Consider the following 19555-nt stretch of genomic DNA (forward strand, 5'->3'; position numbering starts at 1 on the left):
GGTGACGCAGTGCCCGCTGAACTTGCCAGTGAATCTACTTCGAGAGAGATTAGCCGAGTCTTGTGTGAAATTTTGTGAAAATAGTTAAACTAGTCGTGTTATTTTGAGCTGTTCTTTAGTTTTTGGGTGTATAGCTCTGATAGCGATTGAAGTAGATTCACTGATGGACAAGTTGTTTGTTAAAGTGTGGATAGCGTCATTAGTTGGGGTCAAATCTCCGCGGTGACATGTTCGACTCCACACTTTAATTCGGGCTTTAGTCACGGTATACTGTAACTATTGTGTTGATGTGCGTCACACTCTTGTGCTCATTTTGTTAGGTGATTGGCAAGAATCGGTGTTATATTATCCTTCCAAGTGAGCTTGTATTTCGAATATTATATCTATCTACTCTTAAAGCCCCCAGCGAAGGCGCCTCACTTGTGAGACATTCATTGCCAGCTTTTCTGATCCTTTCAACTTATAGCAGACTTACTTCTTGCATCTTATTCTTCCAATTATATCAAATCCATCAAGCTAAAATATAGTTTCTGAGTACACTTTCAATTATAAGATTATAAAGTGCTGAGTAGACATTTGAATTATGCATGTACATATTCTAGAAGTTATTCTTCGATATATTTATACATTTTTGCGGTCAGTAGAAAATCCTTGCAAACTATTTAATGCATGGAATTTTCTTCACAAGTAACTTATTATTTATAATAAGAGAGATTTCGAGTTGTTTTCGATAAATCATGTGAAATTGTTGCAAAATTACGTAGGTTACGATAATATTATTTTAATTATCTCAAAATATTGTACCAAAACCTCAAAAACTAAAGCTATCGATTTTTTTTGATATTGGAAAATATATAATTAACTTATATAATAAAAAATCTCGAACACGAAATCTCTGCTAAGAACGCAACTATTAATAATAAATTTTGCAACTTTATTACACATGGAAAAAAATTACTGTCGAGCTTTAAATCCATAATTAAAAAATAATAATAATAATACTTTCAGTATCGATCGAAATTCATTATTGATCTTTTTCTATATTTCTGTTCTTATCTTGTATTCTGAAAGGTTTACTTTCGTCTATGTTATATTTCACGAGCTTATAACTAAATATTCTTAATTTCTTATAAACTTTATATGCAAGACTGCTCTTATGTATTTATACTTATTTATTTATTGTATTATAATGTTTTGATACGAGTTTGTCGTATTAATAATTTAATCTCATATCACAGATTATGTAGACCGGTTTCCTGATGGTGATCTTCCGCGGTGGAACTTCACGGATTTTATGCACAGTTTCATGATTGTCTTCCGAGTGCTTTGTGGAGAATGGATAGAGAGCATGTGGGATTGTATGCTCGTTGGAGACGTATCCTGTATCCCCTTTTTCCTAGCCACTGTAGTCATTGGTAATCTTGTGGTCAGTATTTCCTCTATGATTACTTAAGCACATTTTCTTTAATGAAACATTAGTCGTTTAGTACCTACTAGCTGTTTACAATCGTGCACTCAAAAGATGTTCTTTCATAGGTACTGAACCTCTTCTTGGCCCTGTTACTGTCAAATTTTGGCTCGTCGAACTTGTCTTCGCCAACGGCAGATCAGGACACAAACAAAATAGCTGAAGCCTTTAATAGAATATCCAGGTTTATCGATTGGGTAAAAAGAAGCGCGGCTGACGTTTTGAAACTAGTCAAAAACAAACTCACGAATCAAATTGCCATACACGCTCCCGGTAAGATTATGTTTGAGAATAGTTTCAGTGCAATAATTTATGTTGTAGCATGTTGTAGTGTATTCGTATTATAGGCATACCCAATTTATGGATTATTACTCAAGTTTTTGTGCCGTAAGTTTACTATTTATACCTACTGTGTACCTAAGTATTATAATTTATTGTTAATGGAGTCTATAAAGGATTTTTAATTTAATTTAATTTGGTAAAAAATTATGTCATCAGTATTATATCTATCACAAAAATTTGTATTTGAAGGCATCGCTTTAATTTACAAATTCATTAAATCTTCTAACTGATAATTCCGTGACTACGTAGGTACTACCTACTTATTATGTCGTCGCATGCTTTGACAAACTTAAAAATTGGTCTAAAAAGCATGGTTATGTGTTTCTTGTTTATGTATATTTCTCATATGTATATTATTATCTATATTGTGTACACGAGCGTTGCTTGTCCCCTAGCATTCAAGTGTAGAGCTGCAGACCTGTCGTGTTTTAGATTATGTATAAGTGTTTTTGTGTTTCCGATTGGTTTTTTCTATCAATTATTATTTAAGCATATATAAGGTTCGAGTTATTGCGTTTGTGTTGTTCAGTGTGTGAGTATATTTTATTTTATTGAGTGTAAGTATAAGTATCATTGCTATTATTTAAGCGCTTTATATGTGTTATGCATGTTGCGGACGTCATTTGTTACAGTTTCGTTTGTTTGTTGTTTTGTTTGTTGTTTTGTTTGATGTTGTTGTTTTGTTAAACAAATTGTTAAAGAATGCAATTTGTATTTACTGAAAAACTAAATAACATAAAATAATTTCCTTGTAAGTACCTACTTATATAAGTTTTCCATCTAACGCCGAATAACCATTCACATTTATTGCATTCAAAACATTCAAATAAAATCTTATTTTGTTATTTTTATATACCCACATACTTATTTAATTTGGTTTTGGATCCATTTTGGATTTTTGAGATGTTTTCCGTGATCGTTAACTAAGTGAGTTGCCCTGGTCTGATTTCTATGCTTGGGTGCTGCGGCGTCGCGCGCGGTCGACAATAACGCGCAACATGTAGGCTTAAAGGCGGCTTTATGCGGCCGCTGTGTCTCCTCAGAACGTGTGGACAATGAACTGGAGCTAAGTGCAGACCTCGACGATGGAGTGCTTTACAAAGACAAGAAGCTCAAAGACCAAGTAGAAGTAGCGATCGGTGACGGAATGGAGTTTACGATACCGGGTAAATTTAATAATGCTTGAAATTAATTAATTGCAATACATTGTCAACATTCAAATATTCTATTAAACCGCTGTGCCTTTTTAGGTGACAATAAATATAAGAAAGGTAAAATATTAATGAACAATATAAATGCAATAACTGACAATCACACTGATAATAGAATCAACTGTGAGCTCAACCACCACGGATATCCTATTCAGGTACTTTCTGACCCTAATTTGGGATACTAACGTATTACAAACTATTGTTATCTATGAATAAGTTATCAATATTCCCTAAAACCATTACAGGATGACGATACAATAAGTCAGAAGTCGTATGGAAGCCATAAAATAAGGTCATTCAAAGATGAGAGTCATAAAGGATCGGCAGATACGATAGATGGCGAAGAAAAAAAAAGATGCCAGCAAAGAAGACTTAGGACTAGAAGAAGGTAAATTTAAAATATATTATGCAATAAATTACATTACTTTCAATAAGTTTATGGCTTTACACATCGAAATGAATTTTAAAAATTAATATAGCAAGACAAAATACTGTCGTCGTCAACCGATAAACGTCTACAGATGAACATAGCTCTCTTGTAGGGATTTCCACGCGCCACAATCTGGTACCGTCTGTATCCAGCGGCTCCCTTGGTGCCGTCTGTTCGCCTAGTGGGGAAATGTGCTAAAGCTGAGCTGCTGCTGCTGAGCTGAGGTCACCATTCCAGCACCTTGAGCTCCTAATATCTATCGGTTTTTCAAACTATGTACCCCGCCCATTGCCACTTAACCTGCTCAACTTGTTGAGTTTGTCGATTATTCTGGTTCTTCATAGGATCTCATTTCTGATTTAATCACGTTAAAAAACTCTGAGCTCTCTCCTTCACCCGCTGAGTTACTCTGACGTTTCTTATGAGGCCCATTATTTAGGCCAGTTAGCATGACAAATATGTACCATCATCATCATCATCATCGTCATCATCATCATAATCATGATCAACCCATCGCCGGCTCATTACAGAGCACGGGTCTCCTCTCAGAGTGAGAAGGGTTTTGGCCATAGTCTACCACGCACTGGTCAAGTGCGGATTAGCCGCCTTCACACACCTTTGAGAACATTATGGAGTACTCTGAGGCATGCAGGTTTCCTCATGATGTTTACCTTGACAAATACTAACGAAGGCATTGCGTGGCTATTTATAGTAATTTAGAGTGATGTTTACAATTTTATGCTTGATCAAATAAATGGATTGTTACCAAAACTATACTAATAGATTTGTTAAAGAACATAGTTTATTTTGGTATAAATTTTTGGTTGAATTTATGATATTTATGTAGTTGTCTTAAACTAGCCATATAATTCGTAAAAATTTGCAACAGTTCTTTTTTTTACCCAGTAGGTAATGTGATTAAAAATCCATATTCTAGTACATTACAAGTCAATAAGACTATATTTCGGATAGGTATTCAGGTATTTTTTTCCAGTAAATAAGATGATTTTCAAGGACAGATTTAGGGCTTCAAAGTTGAGTCTGTTATTTATTTAATTAAAACTAGATGCGGGAGATTGGACACTACAAAATAAATAAAATAGATTTTGTAAATATGATACATTAAAGGTCAATACGAAAGATTGATTTATTTTAAACATGTATTCAATTATATGAAAGTCGTCCTATGATGGTAAATTTGGAGCTTGAAATCTTAGAATTTCATAGTTCAAGTGATAGCGGGCCCTTAAAACGCACATAACTCCGAAAAGTTAGACGTGCTTGCCAGGAATCAAGCCCCCAACCTCCGATTAGGAAGCGGACGTCCTAACCACTAGACAAATATGTATGTATTAAATTAAATTAAATATTTTCAGAAATGATTCAAGAAGAAGTCGAAATGGTTGATGGCATACCAAAAATAGACATTAAAGCAATAGAAGGCGAAATTGAAGAATTTCCATCGGACTGCTTCCCAGACCCTTGCTATCAACGTTTTCCATTCCTGGCTGGAGATGATGAATCGCCTTTTTGGCAAGGCTGGGCAATGTTACGACTGAAAACATTCAGACTTATTGAAAATACCTACTTTGAAACAGCTGTGATAACTATGATCTTACTCAGTAGTTTGGCTTTGGTGAGACCTTGTTTTTTCGAAAATTATCTTGAAAGGTTTCCTTCCAAAATATTTTAACCGTACTTCATATTTGCAGGCGTTAGAAGATGTACATCTACCGCATCGACCAATCCTACAAGATATCCTGTACTACATGGACCGCATTTTTACTGTTATATTTTTCATCGAGATGTTGATCAAATGGCTGGCTCTTGGATTTCGGAAGTATTTTACAAATGCTTGGTGTTGGCTTGATTTCATCATTGTAATGGTAATCGACTTTTTTATCTTAACAACTTTATTTTTCGTAACTTCACTTTCTTATTGACCAGAAACCCTACAAGCAATATTTAACAACACTTCCGACCGTACGTGACTTATGAATTCTATGAACAAATCAACTTGTCCTTTCTACTAAAGCCAGTATTTCTAAAATACCACCATATTTACCCTGGGTTGCATCTAATCTTATGATTCTAAAAATATAGCGCATGTAAGAAATGATGGTAGAAAGGTAAATTTTGTACGAAATTGAAGTTATATATTATATAAATGAGAAATGGTGTCGTTAGTTGTCGCTCGTAAACCACGGAGCCGTGATGGCCGGTGCGGACGACATCCCAGCGTTCCGTTCGATGCGTACGTTGCGCGCCTTGCGACCTCTCCGCGCGGTCTCCAGATGGGAGGGCATGCGCGTGAGTACGCGCAGTCAACGTCAACTTATTGGTTGCTCAGCAAGTGGTCAAGTCGTGCTGCCTGTTTCGAATACATAATTACATTTCCTTTTTCTAAATTTTAGTATAGTAACTTGTAACGATAATTCGGAGTTTCCAGTTTTCTATAAAATACAGGCAGCGCGACGCAAAAGCGTGAGCTTTGACTGTTCAGTGTCAACCGCAGCGAGGAGTACGACCGGTCTCGCTGACACCAGCTCTCGATGTCGTACCGTTATTTGTATGTGGATTTGCTTCTTGTCTTACCCATGAGTCGATTTATTCATTAATAAATAGAAATCCTTACTTCAACTTCAGAAATCTCTTAACGTGCATGTAATGGTACCTATACTTATGCCGCGACTGTGCCGTTTTTAGGTTAACACGAGAATAATAAAATTATACTAAGAATTAACATTTTAAAAGTAACTAAGTTTATACACTTTGTGACTCAAAATAAAAATGGCACATTTCCTACTTTTATGCTGTCGATGTCATACGATGCAATAAATATATTAATAAATGTATGTAAAATGTGCATTCACTTTGAGTGTAAATAAAATGAGAGATCAAAGAAAGACTTAATTTGATTTCTTTGGCATCTCATGCTTTGTATATTTCCTGAATGTGACCTAAAACCTTAATCTGATAACTTATTTGTTTAATAAGTCTACGAACTTACTCAAATAATAATCATACTTTGAAACATTATGATTTTATGAGTGGTTGGTGGTAGATATCCGTCTTCAAGAATTATAAAGTATTTTGTCCTTTTTTATTTGTTATTGGGGTTGTAAGTCTTCAAGATTCTTGAATCACATTTTTTTCGACCTTCTTCACAGATTTTCTTGATTTGTAGGTTCGGTCCAGAACATACTATTGTAATGCTATTATTCATAGGTTTAATGCGCTGTTACTGTATATTTTGTGTTAAGTGCTACTGTTGATTTTATCAGGTATCGCTTATAAACTTCGTAGCGGCGCTCTGTGGTGCCGGTGGCATTCAGGCGTTCAAAACGATGCGCACGCTGCGGGCGCTTCGGCCGCTCAGAGCTATGAGCCGAATGCAGGGCATGAGGGTATGTACCTCTGCCTCGCGAGCTCTACCACACTCTCTTACTGACTGTCCACCTCTCACCATCACACGCCAGCGCCCGACCGACATTCACATCTACATCAGTCCAATTTCATAATCACAGAACTATTGTACAAGTACTTAAAACATATTATGGCCCGGAGTTCGTGGGTCATTTTGAGGACGTGTTTGATAAAAGCTAAAAAATTGAATGGTGATTCTTCTGCATTACCTGTGTATTTTAAAGAATTACCAGCCGAAAATTAGTGGCCCACAAGGTTTTTATCACTATCAATTTTTATTGAATAATAAACGAACAGAAATGCTGATAAATAGCCAATAGGTATATTTTTTAAATCTATCGTCTTAGTAATAAAAAGTGGCAAGCGATTCTGCCGGGATCTAGTAGGGGCGTTTAAGTTCTTTTCGGACCAATAATAGACAAGGACAAGGACCTACTTTATGAAGAATCCAGTGTTGACATGATTCACCTCACAACACCGGAGTGTTTTCATGTAAATATAATATTATGGAGTTGTTCTAACTGCTGATGATTAAAGAGACTCAAAATACCTAGCTGTTCCTCTAAAACTTTAAGAATTGTAAACCCACCACCATAGTCATACAAACTTTCAGCTTTTATCAAATACCTCAAAATTTCCTACAAGCTCACGGGCCAAAGAACATCCCACACCAATCTAGATCATTTCTGAAATCATTTGTGTACTGTAATTACTTCTCAATTTCAAAGAACTCATGGAATTTATTGGCAATAAGTCAAATTAGCAAATCATTCTGAAGTCTTCGATGGCACCCCTGAATGGCTTAGTATCATCATGGCTCGTCACGACCTCTTTAAATCAGTCGGATTCAAGTCGTCTAAATAAATCACTATCATGTTTCGATAATCTTTTATTCTGTTGGATTCTAAATTCTTTAGTGTAGATATTTATTATAGATATATCTGGAATGTTATTTTAGATAGCACATTAGTTTAACCTCTTGCATTCAATCGGCAACGTCTTTTGAAGAATTTTCTGCGTGCATGCGGTAGACTTTAGTTTCATTCACGTACTTTTCTGGACATAGACTCACGTTTAACGAGGGTAAGTTAGCTATGCTTCAGTTTTGGTAGTTTTATATGTTTTTATAATTTATTGTTGCTTTTGTTCCGTTTTGCATGATTAGCAGAAAACCGTCACAAGTGAATATTTTCAATTTTTATAGAAATATCCAAAGTGAAAATATTCTCTTGTTTTAAAATAATATCATTAGGATAACCGATCCATTTTAGATAGTTAGTTACTTATATTTCAAATGTAAATTAATGCTACTGAATTGAAAAATATTAATTTAAAAAAATATTTAAGCTTACCATTAACATATCATTATCTATTCATAATTAGAACTCTACAATCATTTTGCTGGAAACTAATAATATGCCGTGTTCAATTTCGATACGAAATGTTTGAATTTTTACGAAAGTGAAACTTACCGATGCTGTCAATTCTAGGTGGTAGTGAATGCTCTGGTGCAAGCGATTCCATCCATCTTCAACGTGCTGCTCGTGTGTCTGATATTCTGGCTTATCTTTGCTATTATGGGTGTGCAACTCTTCGCTGGAAAATATTTTAAGGCCAGTGTAGCAATTATTTAAAGATTTTACCTATTCTGCAAAAAAATTAAGACAAAAATTTTGTATCTACTACTACTAAATAAATTCTTAGATACTTACATAATATCAAAAGCCGAACAAGCGGGATTTACGACTATGCAGGTATCAAATAAATTATTTAGACAATACCTAATATTTCCTTTAAGTGTAGGTATATTAAGTAGGTACTTTATAAACCATTACCGCTTCAACTAGCTTACAATAAACCGTTAATGAAAGATTGAATTTTAATATTTTTGGAATAAAAAAGTAATAAAAAACTTTTTTCTTACAGTGTGTCGATATGAACCATACAACTCTTAGCCATGAAATTATACCAGATAGAAATGCATGTATCTTAGAAAACTACACGTGGGAAAATTCACCGATGAACTTTGACCACGTCGGCAAAGCCTACTTATGTCTCTTTCAAGTTGCAACTTTTAAAGGCTGGATTCAAATTATGAATGATGCAATCGATTCACGAGAGGTAAGTACTTAATTATTCCTTGAAACTAAACTAAACAATGATAAACCGTATCTTAAATATATTTTAAATATTGGTACTTCAGGTTGGGCGGCAGCCAATCAGAGAGACTAACATATACATGTATTTGTATTTTGTATTTTTTATCATATTCGGATCCTTTTTCACTTTGAACTTGTTCATCGGAGTGATCATCGATAATTTTAACGAACAAAAGAAAAAAGCTGGAGGAAGTCTTGAAATGTTCATGACTGAAGATCAGAAAAAGTATTACAACGCAATGAAGAAAATGGGATCCAAAAAGCCGTTAAAGGCAATTCCTAGGCCGAGGGTATGTGGCTATTTGCCTATTATATAAACTGAAAACTCTTGTTATTAAAAATGGAAATAAATACTTGATAGTATCATAAAAACAAAGTAAAAGATAAATTTTGTTTCTAGTTTATACACGTGTAGGTATGTATATTGAAATCGAGCGAGCTACACGCTTTGATTTCTAGTTTCTTTTATGCTTGCCCGACTTCATACATACATACCTACACGTGTTGAAACTAGAAACAAAATTTATTTTTTACTTTGTAGTGGTTTTGCAAGTCGGTTTTTTAATAATTTTTATTTTATTTTAAGCTTTTAATCAGAGATAATTTATTTTTAATGTAAGTAGTCATTGCTTGGTACCTGAAATATCAATTCAGCAGCAAATCTTTCCAAATCCCACGGCTTTGGAGTTCAGTACCTTCCAACATCAGGATTGAAGAGTTGGGACTTGGAATTCAATAACAAAGTCTATGCTCAACATTTACAATATTATTTCACCAGGAGCAGCTCCTGAATCTCTATAGTTTAGGAGCGCTGTACCATGCATCATCAGGTTTGAGGAGTTCGAACTTGGAGTGTAATCATGAAACCGTTGCTTGATACCTAAAATATCAATTCACTATCAGAAATTCCCGAATCCCCACGGCTTAGGAGTTCAATACCTTGCAGCATCAGGATTGAGGAGTTGGTATCTGAAGTTGAATAGTGTAGTCTATGCTTGGCAACAAAAATAATATTGCATCATCCGCAGTTCCTGAATCACTATAGTTTAGGAGTGCTGTACCCTACATCATCAGGGTTGAGGAGTTGGGGCTTGGAGTTCAAGCATAAAGTCGTTGCTTGGTAGCTACAACATTAATTCACTATGAACACTTCGTGAATCTTGATAACTTAGGCGGGCAGTAACTCTGCAGCATCGGGATTGGGGAGTTGGATCCAGAACTTTTTATGGGACCACCACCAAAACATCCTCTGTTGATTAAAAAAATTGCAAATCGGTCCAGAATCCTGGAAAAAATCGATGTACTTACATTTAAAAAAGTCGAAAAAAAACGCGCCGAGTTGAGAACCACCTCCTTTTTGGAAGTTGGTTAAAAATACTTAAGTATAAGAGTCCCTTTACCTGTTAATTAATAAATTGTTCAATAATATCATGCTTTTCTCTTTTAGTGGCGACCGCAAGCGATAGTATTTGAAATTGTAACGGACAAGAAATTCGATATGATTATAATGTTGTTCATCGGCTTCAACATGTTGACGATGACTTTAGATCACTATCAACAATCAGATACGTTCAGTCAAGTCCTGGACTACCTCAACATGATATTTATAGTAATATTCAGCTCAGAGTGCCTGTTGAAAATCTTCGCTTTGCGTTACCATTACTTCGTGGAACCATGGAATTTATTCGACTTCGTTGTAGTCATGTTTTCTATTCTTAGTACGTACCTACTTAATATTTATTAAACAATTATTTTGTTAGTTTAATATATTTAGTACTATTTTACGTATATATGTGATGAGTTAATTATTTTTCTCTTAACAGGTTTGGTGTTGAGTGATATTATAGAAAAATACTTCGTGTCACCAACTCTACTAAGAGTAGTCAGAGTAGCGAAAGTTGGTAGAGTACTTAGACTCGTAAAAGGAGCAAAGGGCATCCGGACACTTCTATTCGCCCTGGCCATGTCGCTGCCAGCTCTTTTCAATATTTGCCTACTGTTGTTCCTTGTAATGTTCATATTCGCAATATTCGGAATGTCGTTTTTCATGCATGTCAAGGACAAAGGAGGACTTGATGATGTGTACAACTTTAAAACATTCGTCCAGAGCATGATTCTGCTCTTTCAGGTAATTTGCGCTATCTTCTTCGTGCTGTGATACCTACATGGGTATAATTTATACTTACCAAGAAAATACATTTTTTAAACAGATGTCAACTTCTGCTGGATGGGATGGTGTTTTGGACGGCATAATAAACGAAGAAGAATGCGACTTACCAGACAACGAGCGCGGATACCCTGGCAACTGCGGCTCCGCGACCATCGGCATCACCTACTTACTCTCCTATCTCGTCATATCCTTTCTCATCGTCATCAACATGTATATTGCCGTCATTCTCGAAAACTACTCACAGGTAGATATACCAACATCTCTTTTAATGAGTATTGCTATTTGCTGAAAGATTACCTATCTTCAATGATCTCCTATACTTATGTTTCCTGTAATTTTTTTAGGCTACCGAAGACGTGCAAGAAGGCCTAACGGACGATGACTACGACATGTATTACGAAATATGGCAGCGGTTCGATCCCGAGGGCACACAGTATATCAGATACGATCAACTGTCCGACTTCCTGGACGTGCTAGAACCGCCGCTACAGATCCACAAGCCCAACAAATACAAAATAATATCAATGGATATACCCATATGTCGCGGCGACATGATGTTCTGCGTGGACATCCTGGACGCGCTGACAAAGGACTTCTTCGCGCGGAAGGGCAACCCCATCGAGGAGCCGGTGGAGGTGGGGCGGCCCGACGAGGTCGGCTACGAGCCGGTGTCGTCGACGCTGTGGCGGCAGCGCGAGGAGTACTGCGCGCGCCTCATCCAGCACGCGTGGCGGCGCCACCGGCGCGCGCAGTCGCCGAGCGGCAGCGCGGAGGCGGAGGCGGGCGCGGGCGCGGACACGGCCGTGCTGCTTGACGCGGGCGCGGGCGGCGCGCACCGTGTGGTGCTGACGGCGGCGGGCGCGGCGCCGCGGCCGCCCGAGCCCGCGCCGCCGCCCGCGCCCGTCTGACCCGCGCTGGCGCTCGCGCTGCTGCCCGCGCTCGTCGACGACACGCCGCTGCCGTTGCCCGCACCGCTGCCCGAGCTCTTGAGCCCACCCAAGCGCACTTAATTATTTTTTACGCTAGATGTTTCGACGTAGTGTCGGCGGGCGAGCGACGCGACTCGAGTCGGCGCGGACGTCCGCGCCGCGCCCTCTCGCGGACGATAGCCTTGCGCGTATGGAGACGTGAGCGTTCATCGGAGTGTTTTATATTCACGTGGCCGAAGCTTGCGAGACGATTTGTTTTGCGACCGATGTTCGCGTTTACCGAGTTTATCTTTTTAGTGAAAATTACTTTCGTCGTTTCGTTAAGTGTAAGTAACAGTCGGAGAAGATCATTTTAGCGAGCACGCCGTTTTTGTCACTAGTGATGTAAGATATCGGATAAAATTGAGAAACATGAAATGCTTATTTTTGTATTCGACAATTGACACTATTCCTGTGTAAATGTTCTAAAACAGATCGCTACGATGATAACTAAGATAAAATGTAAATCGACTGTGGGACATCATTTTCCTTCCCCAAAATGGTGTCAAACAGGAGCACTGTAGCGCCGGAGAGCGACGCGGAGTGACGTTATGCTTTGCTGCCGCCGAGTTCTGCTTCCCCTGCGTCCGCGGCGGCGCGGCGGTGCGCTGCGCCTTGCCGCCTCGCGGGCGCCGCGCTCATTGTATCTCATTGTATTGTATCAAAACGATCAAACACCAGCATTATCTAGCATATTATGTAACGATACGTTCGTTTAACACTAGAATTCATAATCAAGATAGAGGCTTCTTTAGAGGACTATTCAAATGACATGTGTCATATTCAACCTATATGGAATCAACATTCATCTAAGTATGGAATGCATTGAGGTTGTGTTGACATATTATGTCGTCTGAATCGTCCTCTGAAGAAGCCCCTATCTTGACTATGAATTCCTGTGTAAAACTATCTACTGCGTATAAACGTGATTGTATTTATTTAAGCCTAAGTAAACGCTTAAAGAAGCAATGGCTACGCCGCCGATCATATCAATTTTGTCCGTAATAGTTTATTGATGAATCCGATTTTACACTTCTTAGTTAACCGAAGCAGAGTCGCCATTCAAGGTCGGTCTGCTCGGATAAAGAAGTTTATAGAGAATTTTTTGCAAAGTCGTCTATGTAAGCTTAGCAATTCAGCAGTGAAATTGGTACCAGAGTTCACTTCCGTCCTAATTCAGTACGCATCATAGGAATCGAGCCATTTTACGTAATGCGCACCTTCTTCTCGTAGTTAGTGTAATCGCCTTCCCCTGGATTACATTGGCTGCGGCTCCCTTCCGATCGCTGCCAGCGGGCTGGCACCGCTTCGTTTGTACACGTCTTGCACGTCATTTTATCAATGTTGAGTGCAATATTGTAACGCCTACCGCGCTGCGGCTGCATATCTATTATTGTACCCAATTCAGAACAAGCGTACCGATTGAGCTATCCGAAAGACATGAAATTAGCAATAAGAGATATTATTAAATAACTAAGAAATCGAACGTCCCTTACCGAGTAAGGTAGATATTATTGAAATATTTTTATTTTTCGATTGACATCTCTCTAGATAATGGAAGTAGCGCAATTGTGAAGTCGATGAGAGAATGCGATCGCCGCGTCGGATGCCTGCAGCTCTCCGCGCCGGCGACACGATTGATCTGAATTGTGCTCCGTCAGTATTGTCTTTTATAGCACAAGAATGTTTATAAATCATTCCATTTTGTAAATTACCTTTGAAAGTGGTAAATTTTCTACTTCTCTGTACATATTCAGAGCTAATGGCCGGTCAGACCCGAATCGCACGTCGCAATGTCGCATTGTATCGACAGCTCCCATACAGTGAGTAACAAATAAGCTAGAAGCAATAACGTTAACGTATGCTCGAGTTTCGCTTTTTATTATGGAATCATGTCACTGAATAGTTGTGTGTTGGTTGTTTTTTCAATTCGTTTTTATAAAATGTGAATATTTGTGGAAGTGCAAGACAATCTAATCGTTGCAAAATTTTGAAGAGTCGGTGTATTGTAAACTAAGATGAGACGCTTAACGTTTTGCACCTATTTTGCAATAATAATAACGGTTCCAGAAAATAAATATGTAGATACTTTTATGAAGGATTAGCAGTGCGTGGCGCATGCATCAGCGATCTTCCCCGTCGCCGACGCACGCGTCGCCGCGACCGCACTCCTCGTTCGTTCAGTTGACAGTCGACAGAGGCGCGACCACACCGCGACACAACAGCGCGCCGTGGCCGTGCTCAAGCAACGGGAGCATGACGGCAGGGAGCGGTTCATTCATCCCTTTGTTTTAGTGGCCTACTTCAATAGGATAAAAATACCCAAAAACATACGAAATTGATAGATAGGTTAGTTACATCTACCACGTCTATTAGATACAATTATTATTGTAATAATCTAATGTACGAGTATGTCGCTAAAGCAAAACATTTTTTAAACAAGTCTAGTGTTTAAAATTTGTGAAAAGTAAGTAGAACAAAAATCATTGTCAACAACCTTTTTGTCTAAGTACAGAGAACGAGGCTAAATTTTTAGTTATATTTTTACATAAGTACCTACTATGATTAATGAACCGCACCTTGACGCTCGGAAATTATGTTTTTGTTATTACGGAATATACAGTTATTGTTTTGGTATAACCAAAAATTTTATCTACTATTAGGCATATTGGCACAAAAAAGTTGTGTTTAATTAAGTTTAGACAATAAGTTACGATATCATTGTGTTATTTCTTTAAATAAACTTATGACAAAAAGTGAGTTCAGTTTGCTGAATGAATAGAGATTTAATTGAGTATTTATTATATATATATTGTTGAAGTTTGTACAAAATAAATTAAGTAAACGATAAATATAGAACTTGACTGCTTTAACAACTTGTTTTATTTTCATTTTGTAACTAAACTAAACTAGTTAGGAATGTGAAATTGCGGTAGGTATATTAAGTATATACCGTATACTATTCAACAATTACTGTAATTATTAATGTACTGTATTTAAACAACAAATACTTACTGAAAACAACAATTCATATAAGCAGTTTGTAAGCTTTGACCAAAACAAATCAACAATTTTGAGGTTTTCTTTCTCGATTTGTTGCGATGTCTAGCTCGGAAATGAAATATTTAATAGGTAAAATAACAATAACTATCTTGTTCATAATTATGTACGGAACCTTAAAAGAGCGAAACCCAACTTGCACTTGGCCGGTTATTTTATTTCCTTATTCTTAACTCGTTTCGATGAACAGGGTATAGAGGGTTAACCTCCTAAGTACAGTAGCCGGTAGGTACATCGACCTGTAGAAAGAGATTTCGGCTTCGCAGAACTCTCTGTCACTCATACCTAGATATGAATTTTTGTCGATTTCAACAACAGAGACAACGCTCTACGAAACCGCTATCTCTTTCTAACTATTACTGCACCTATAAGTACTCCTATGTCAAACCATTATCCTAATCCTAATAATATTATAAATGCGTGGATGCTTGGATAATGTTTGGATATTGGATGTTTGGATGTTTATTACTCAACCACGCAAAAAACCGGCTGAACGAATTTGGATGAAATTTGGTATGGAGATATATTAGGGGACGATTAGGTATACCCTGGATTAACACATAAGCTACTTTTTATCCCGGAAAATCAAAGAGTTCTCGCTAAAACGTAGTGATTATATACTCTTTGGTTCTCGCGGGATTTTGAAAAACGTAAATCCACGCGGACGAAGTCGTGGGCATCAGCTAGTAAGGATATATATCTAGGGCCCTCTTTCCCACTGCGCACGTGCCCAGGGCCCACGATTGATAGGGGCCCACTAATCCCTGCCAGATCACCATACTATAACCAACCGACCGATGTTTTATTACCAAAAAACATATTTATTTCGATAAAATCAAAGGTCAAAAAGGTCCTCTCAAACCAACGACGATAGAGATTGTTAACTAGTCAAGACTGAGTTTGACTTATTTTACCTATCAAACAATAAATTTAAAAAGGAATTAAGAAACTATCATCGTAAAACAAAAAAAAAGTAGCTAACATCTAAATATGCATGCAATCATACACTCCCATTTACACACACACACACATGCACACACGCTCACACATACTCATAAGCACACACTCACACACGCATACACACTCACATACAATCATACACACACTGTTGTAATTTTATTTTATTATATAATATAATAATATATATAGCTCAATTACCACTCACTCACTCACTCACTGACTCATTGACATAATTGTTCTCCTAGAAAGAGATAGAAAATGATATAATAATGTATGGGAGATATGTTCAGAAGTGGGATTCGAGTAGGGAAAAATTATGACATTTCAGAAAAACAAGATGGCGGCCGACCTGACTTTTGTAACTTTTTTGTTTTCCAACCGATTTTGTTTAAACTTGCAGCTCTTGTAGATGTTAGTAAACGATTTTTAGAAAATGTAAAAAAAAATGGAAAAACAAGATGGCGGCCGAGATTTTCAAAAAATTCCCTCCTGTAAAATTTTGTATGAAACTTTTTTTTTTCACTAATACTTTCGTATAGAAGACAAAGATTCCTTTAGGGCAACATATGGAGGGAGCTGATGATTGAGGATTTCGGAGGCGGGTGAAGGGCACGCTCAAGGTATTGAAGATAGGTGGGAGGTGCTTGACCAAATGTCATTCGAAACCTCATCCAATTGCCAAAAATTTGATTTTTTTTTTAAAATTCCGAAAAAAAGATGGCCGCCATACAAATTTCGTTGGCGTCCATCTCGGAGGGTATCAAAGATGGAAGAGTGGTTTCTTGGCAAAAGATGATCAGGATCAAAAGGTCTACTCGATGGATTGAAAAAAAATTCAAAATGGCGGAATTTTTTTTTTCATACAAAATTTATGACTTTTTTAAAATTGTTCAAAATGGCGATTATAGACCTCGAGAGCTGCTTTAGCAGCTCGAGCAGCGAGCAAAATACTAGTTATACTATATATAGCTCAATTACCACTCACTCACTGATTGACATAATTGTTCTCCTAGAAAGAGATAGAAAATGATATAATAATGTATGGGAGATATGTTCAGAAGTGGGATTCGAGTAGGGAAAAATTATGACATTTCAGAAAAACAAGATGGCGGCCGACCTGACTTTTGTAACTTTTTTGTTTTCCAACCGATTTCGTTTAAACTTGCAGTTATTTTAGATGTTAGCAAACGATTTTTAGAAAAAGTGTAAAAAATTGGAAAAACAAGATGGCGGCCGAGATATTCCCAAAATTTTCTCCTGTAAAATTTTGTATGAAACTTTTTTTTTTCACTAATACTTTCGTATGAAAGACAAGAAATCATTTTGAAAAAAACATGGAGAGAGCTGATGATTGAGGATTTCGGAGACGGGTGAAGGGCACGCTTAGGGTATTGAAGATAGGTGGGAGGTGCTCGACCAAATGTCATTCGAAACCCGATCCAATTGCCAAAAATTTGAAAAAAAATTCAAAATTCCAAAAAAAAGATGGCCGCCATACAAATTTCATCGGCGTCCATCTCGGAGGGTATGACAGATGGAAGAGTGGTTTCTTGGCAAAAGATGATCAGGATCCAAAGGTCTATTCGATGATTTGAAAAAAAATTCAAAATGGCGGAATTTATTTTTTCATACAAAAATTTTTATTATTCAAAATGGCCATTATAGACCTCGAGAGCTGCTTTAGCAGCTCGAGCAGCGAGCAAAATACTAGTTATACTATATATAGCTCAATTACCACTCACTCACTCACTGATTGACATAATTGTTCTCCTAGAAAGAGATAGAAAATGATATAATAATGTATGGGAGATATGTTCAGAAGTGGGATTCGAGTAGGGAAAAATTATGACATTTCAGAAAAACAAGATGGCGGCCGACCTGACTTTTGTAACTTTTTTGTTTTCCAACCGATTTTGTTACAACTTGCAACAATTGAAGATGTTAGCAAACGATTTTTAGAAAAAGTGTAAAAAATTGGAAAAACAAGATGGCGGCCGAGATTTTCAAAAAATTTCCTCCTGTAAAATTTTGTATGAAACTTTTTTTTTTCAATCACGGTTTCATATAGAAGACAAAGATTCCTTTAGGGCAACATATGGAGGGAGCTGATGATTGAGGATTTCGGAGACGGGTGAAGGGCACGCTTAGGGTATTGAAGATAGGTGGGAGGTGCTCAAGCAAATGTCATTCGAAACGTCATCCAATTGCCAAAAATTTGAAAAAAAATTCAAAATTCCGAAAAAAAGATGGCCGCCATACAAATTTCATCGGCGTCCATCTCGGAGAGTATGAAAGATGGAAGAGTGGTTTCTTGGCAAGAGATGATCAGGATCCGAAGGTCTACTCGATGGATGGAAAAAAAATTCAAAATGGCGGATTTTTTTTTTTCATACAAATTTTTTTTTTATTCAAAATGGCGATTATAGACCTCGAGAGCTGCTTTAGCAGCTCGAGCAGCGAGCAAAATACTAGTTATACTATATATAGCTCAATTACCACTCACTCACTGATTGACATAATTGTTCTCCTAGAAAGAGATAGAAAATGATATAATAATGTATGGGAGATATGTTCAGAAGTGGGATTCGACTAGGGAAAAATTATGACATTTCAGAAAAACAAGATGGCGGCCGACCTGACTTTTGTAACTTTTTTGTTTTCCAACCGATTTTGTTTAAACTTGCAGTTATTTTAGATATTAGCAAACGATTTTTAGAAAAAGTGAAAAAAATTGGAAAAACAAGATGGCGGCCGAGATTTTCAAAAAATTCCCTCCTGTAAAATTTTGTATGAAACTTTTTTTTTTCACTTATGGTTTCATATAGAAGACAAAGATTGCTTTAGGGCAACATATGGAGGGAGCTGATGATTGAGGATTTCGGAGACGGGTGAAGGGCACGCTCGAGGTATTGAAGATAGGTGGGAGGTGCTCGACCAAATGTCATTCGAAACCTCATCCAATTGCCAAAAATTTAAAAAAAAATTCAAAATTCCGAAAAAAAGATGGCCGCCATACAAATTTCATCGGCGTCCATCTCGGAGGGTACGAAAGATGGAAGAGTGGTTTCTTGGCAAGAGATGATCAGGATCCGAAGGTCTACTCGATGGATTGAAAAAAAATTCAAAATGGCGGAATTTTTTTTTTTCATACAAAATTTTTTATTATTCAAAATGACGATTATAGACCTCGAGAGCTGCTTTAGCAGCTCGAGCAGCGAGCAAAATACTAGTTATACTATATATAGCTCAATTACCACTCACTCACTCACTCACTGACTGACTCATTGACATAATTGTTCTCCTAGAAAGAGACAGAAAATGATATAATAATGTATGGGAGATATGTTCAGAAGTGGGATTC

The 19555-nt window shown here is 37.2% G+C and overlaps 1 protein-coding gene across 1 annotated transcript in view; it reads left to right on the top strand.

The window, feature by feature from the left end:
• Positions 1–15047, top strand: part of para (sodium voltage-gated channel paralytic) — a 35357-nt gene extending 20310 nt beyond the window's left edge. The window contains 17 exon segments of the mRNA XM_069504055.1: positions 1239–1426; positions 1537–1741; positions 2854–2976; positions 3061–3176; positions 3267–3368; positions 3370–3409; positions 4828–5087; positions 5164–5337; positions 6736–6858; positions 8368–8490; positions 8804–8998; positions 9081–9326; positions 10484–10754; positions 10860–11164; positions 11247–11450; positions 11551–12100; positions 12103–15047. Coding sequence (XP_069360156.1) covers positions 1239–1426; positions 1537–1741; positions 2854–2976; positions 3061–3176; positions 3267–3368; positions 3370–3409; positions 4828–5087; positions 5164–5337; positions 6736–6858; positions 8368–8490; positions 8804–8998; positions 9081–9326; positions 10484–10754; positions 10860–11164; positions 11247–11450; positions 11551–12100; positions 12103–12491 — 3614 coding nt within the window. The 3' untranslated portion in view covers positions 12492–15047.
• The last annotated feature ends 4508 nt before the right edge of the window (positions 15048–19555 follow it).

This window comes from Maniola hyperantus, chromosome 17 (assembly GCF_902806685.2).
Source record: "Maniola hyperantus chromosome 17, iAphHyp1.2, whole genome shotgun sequence".
NCBI lineage: Eukaryota > Metazoa > Arthropoda > Insecta > Lepidoptera > Nymphalidae > Maniola > Maniola hyperantus.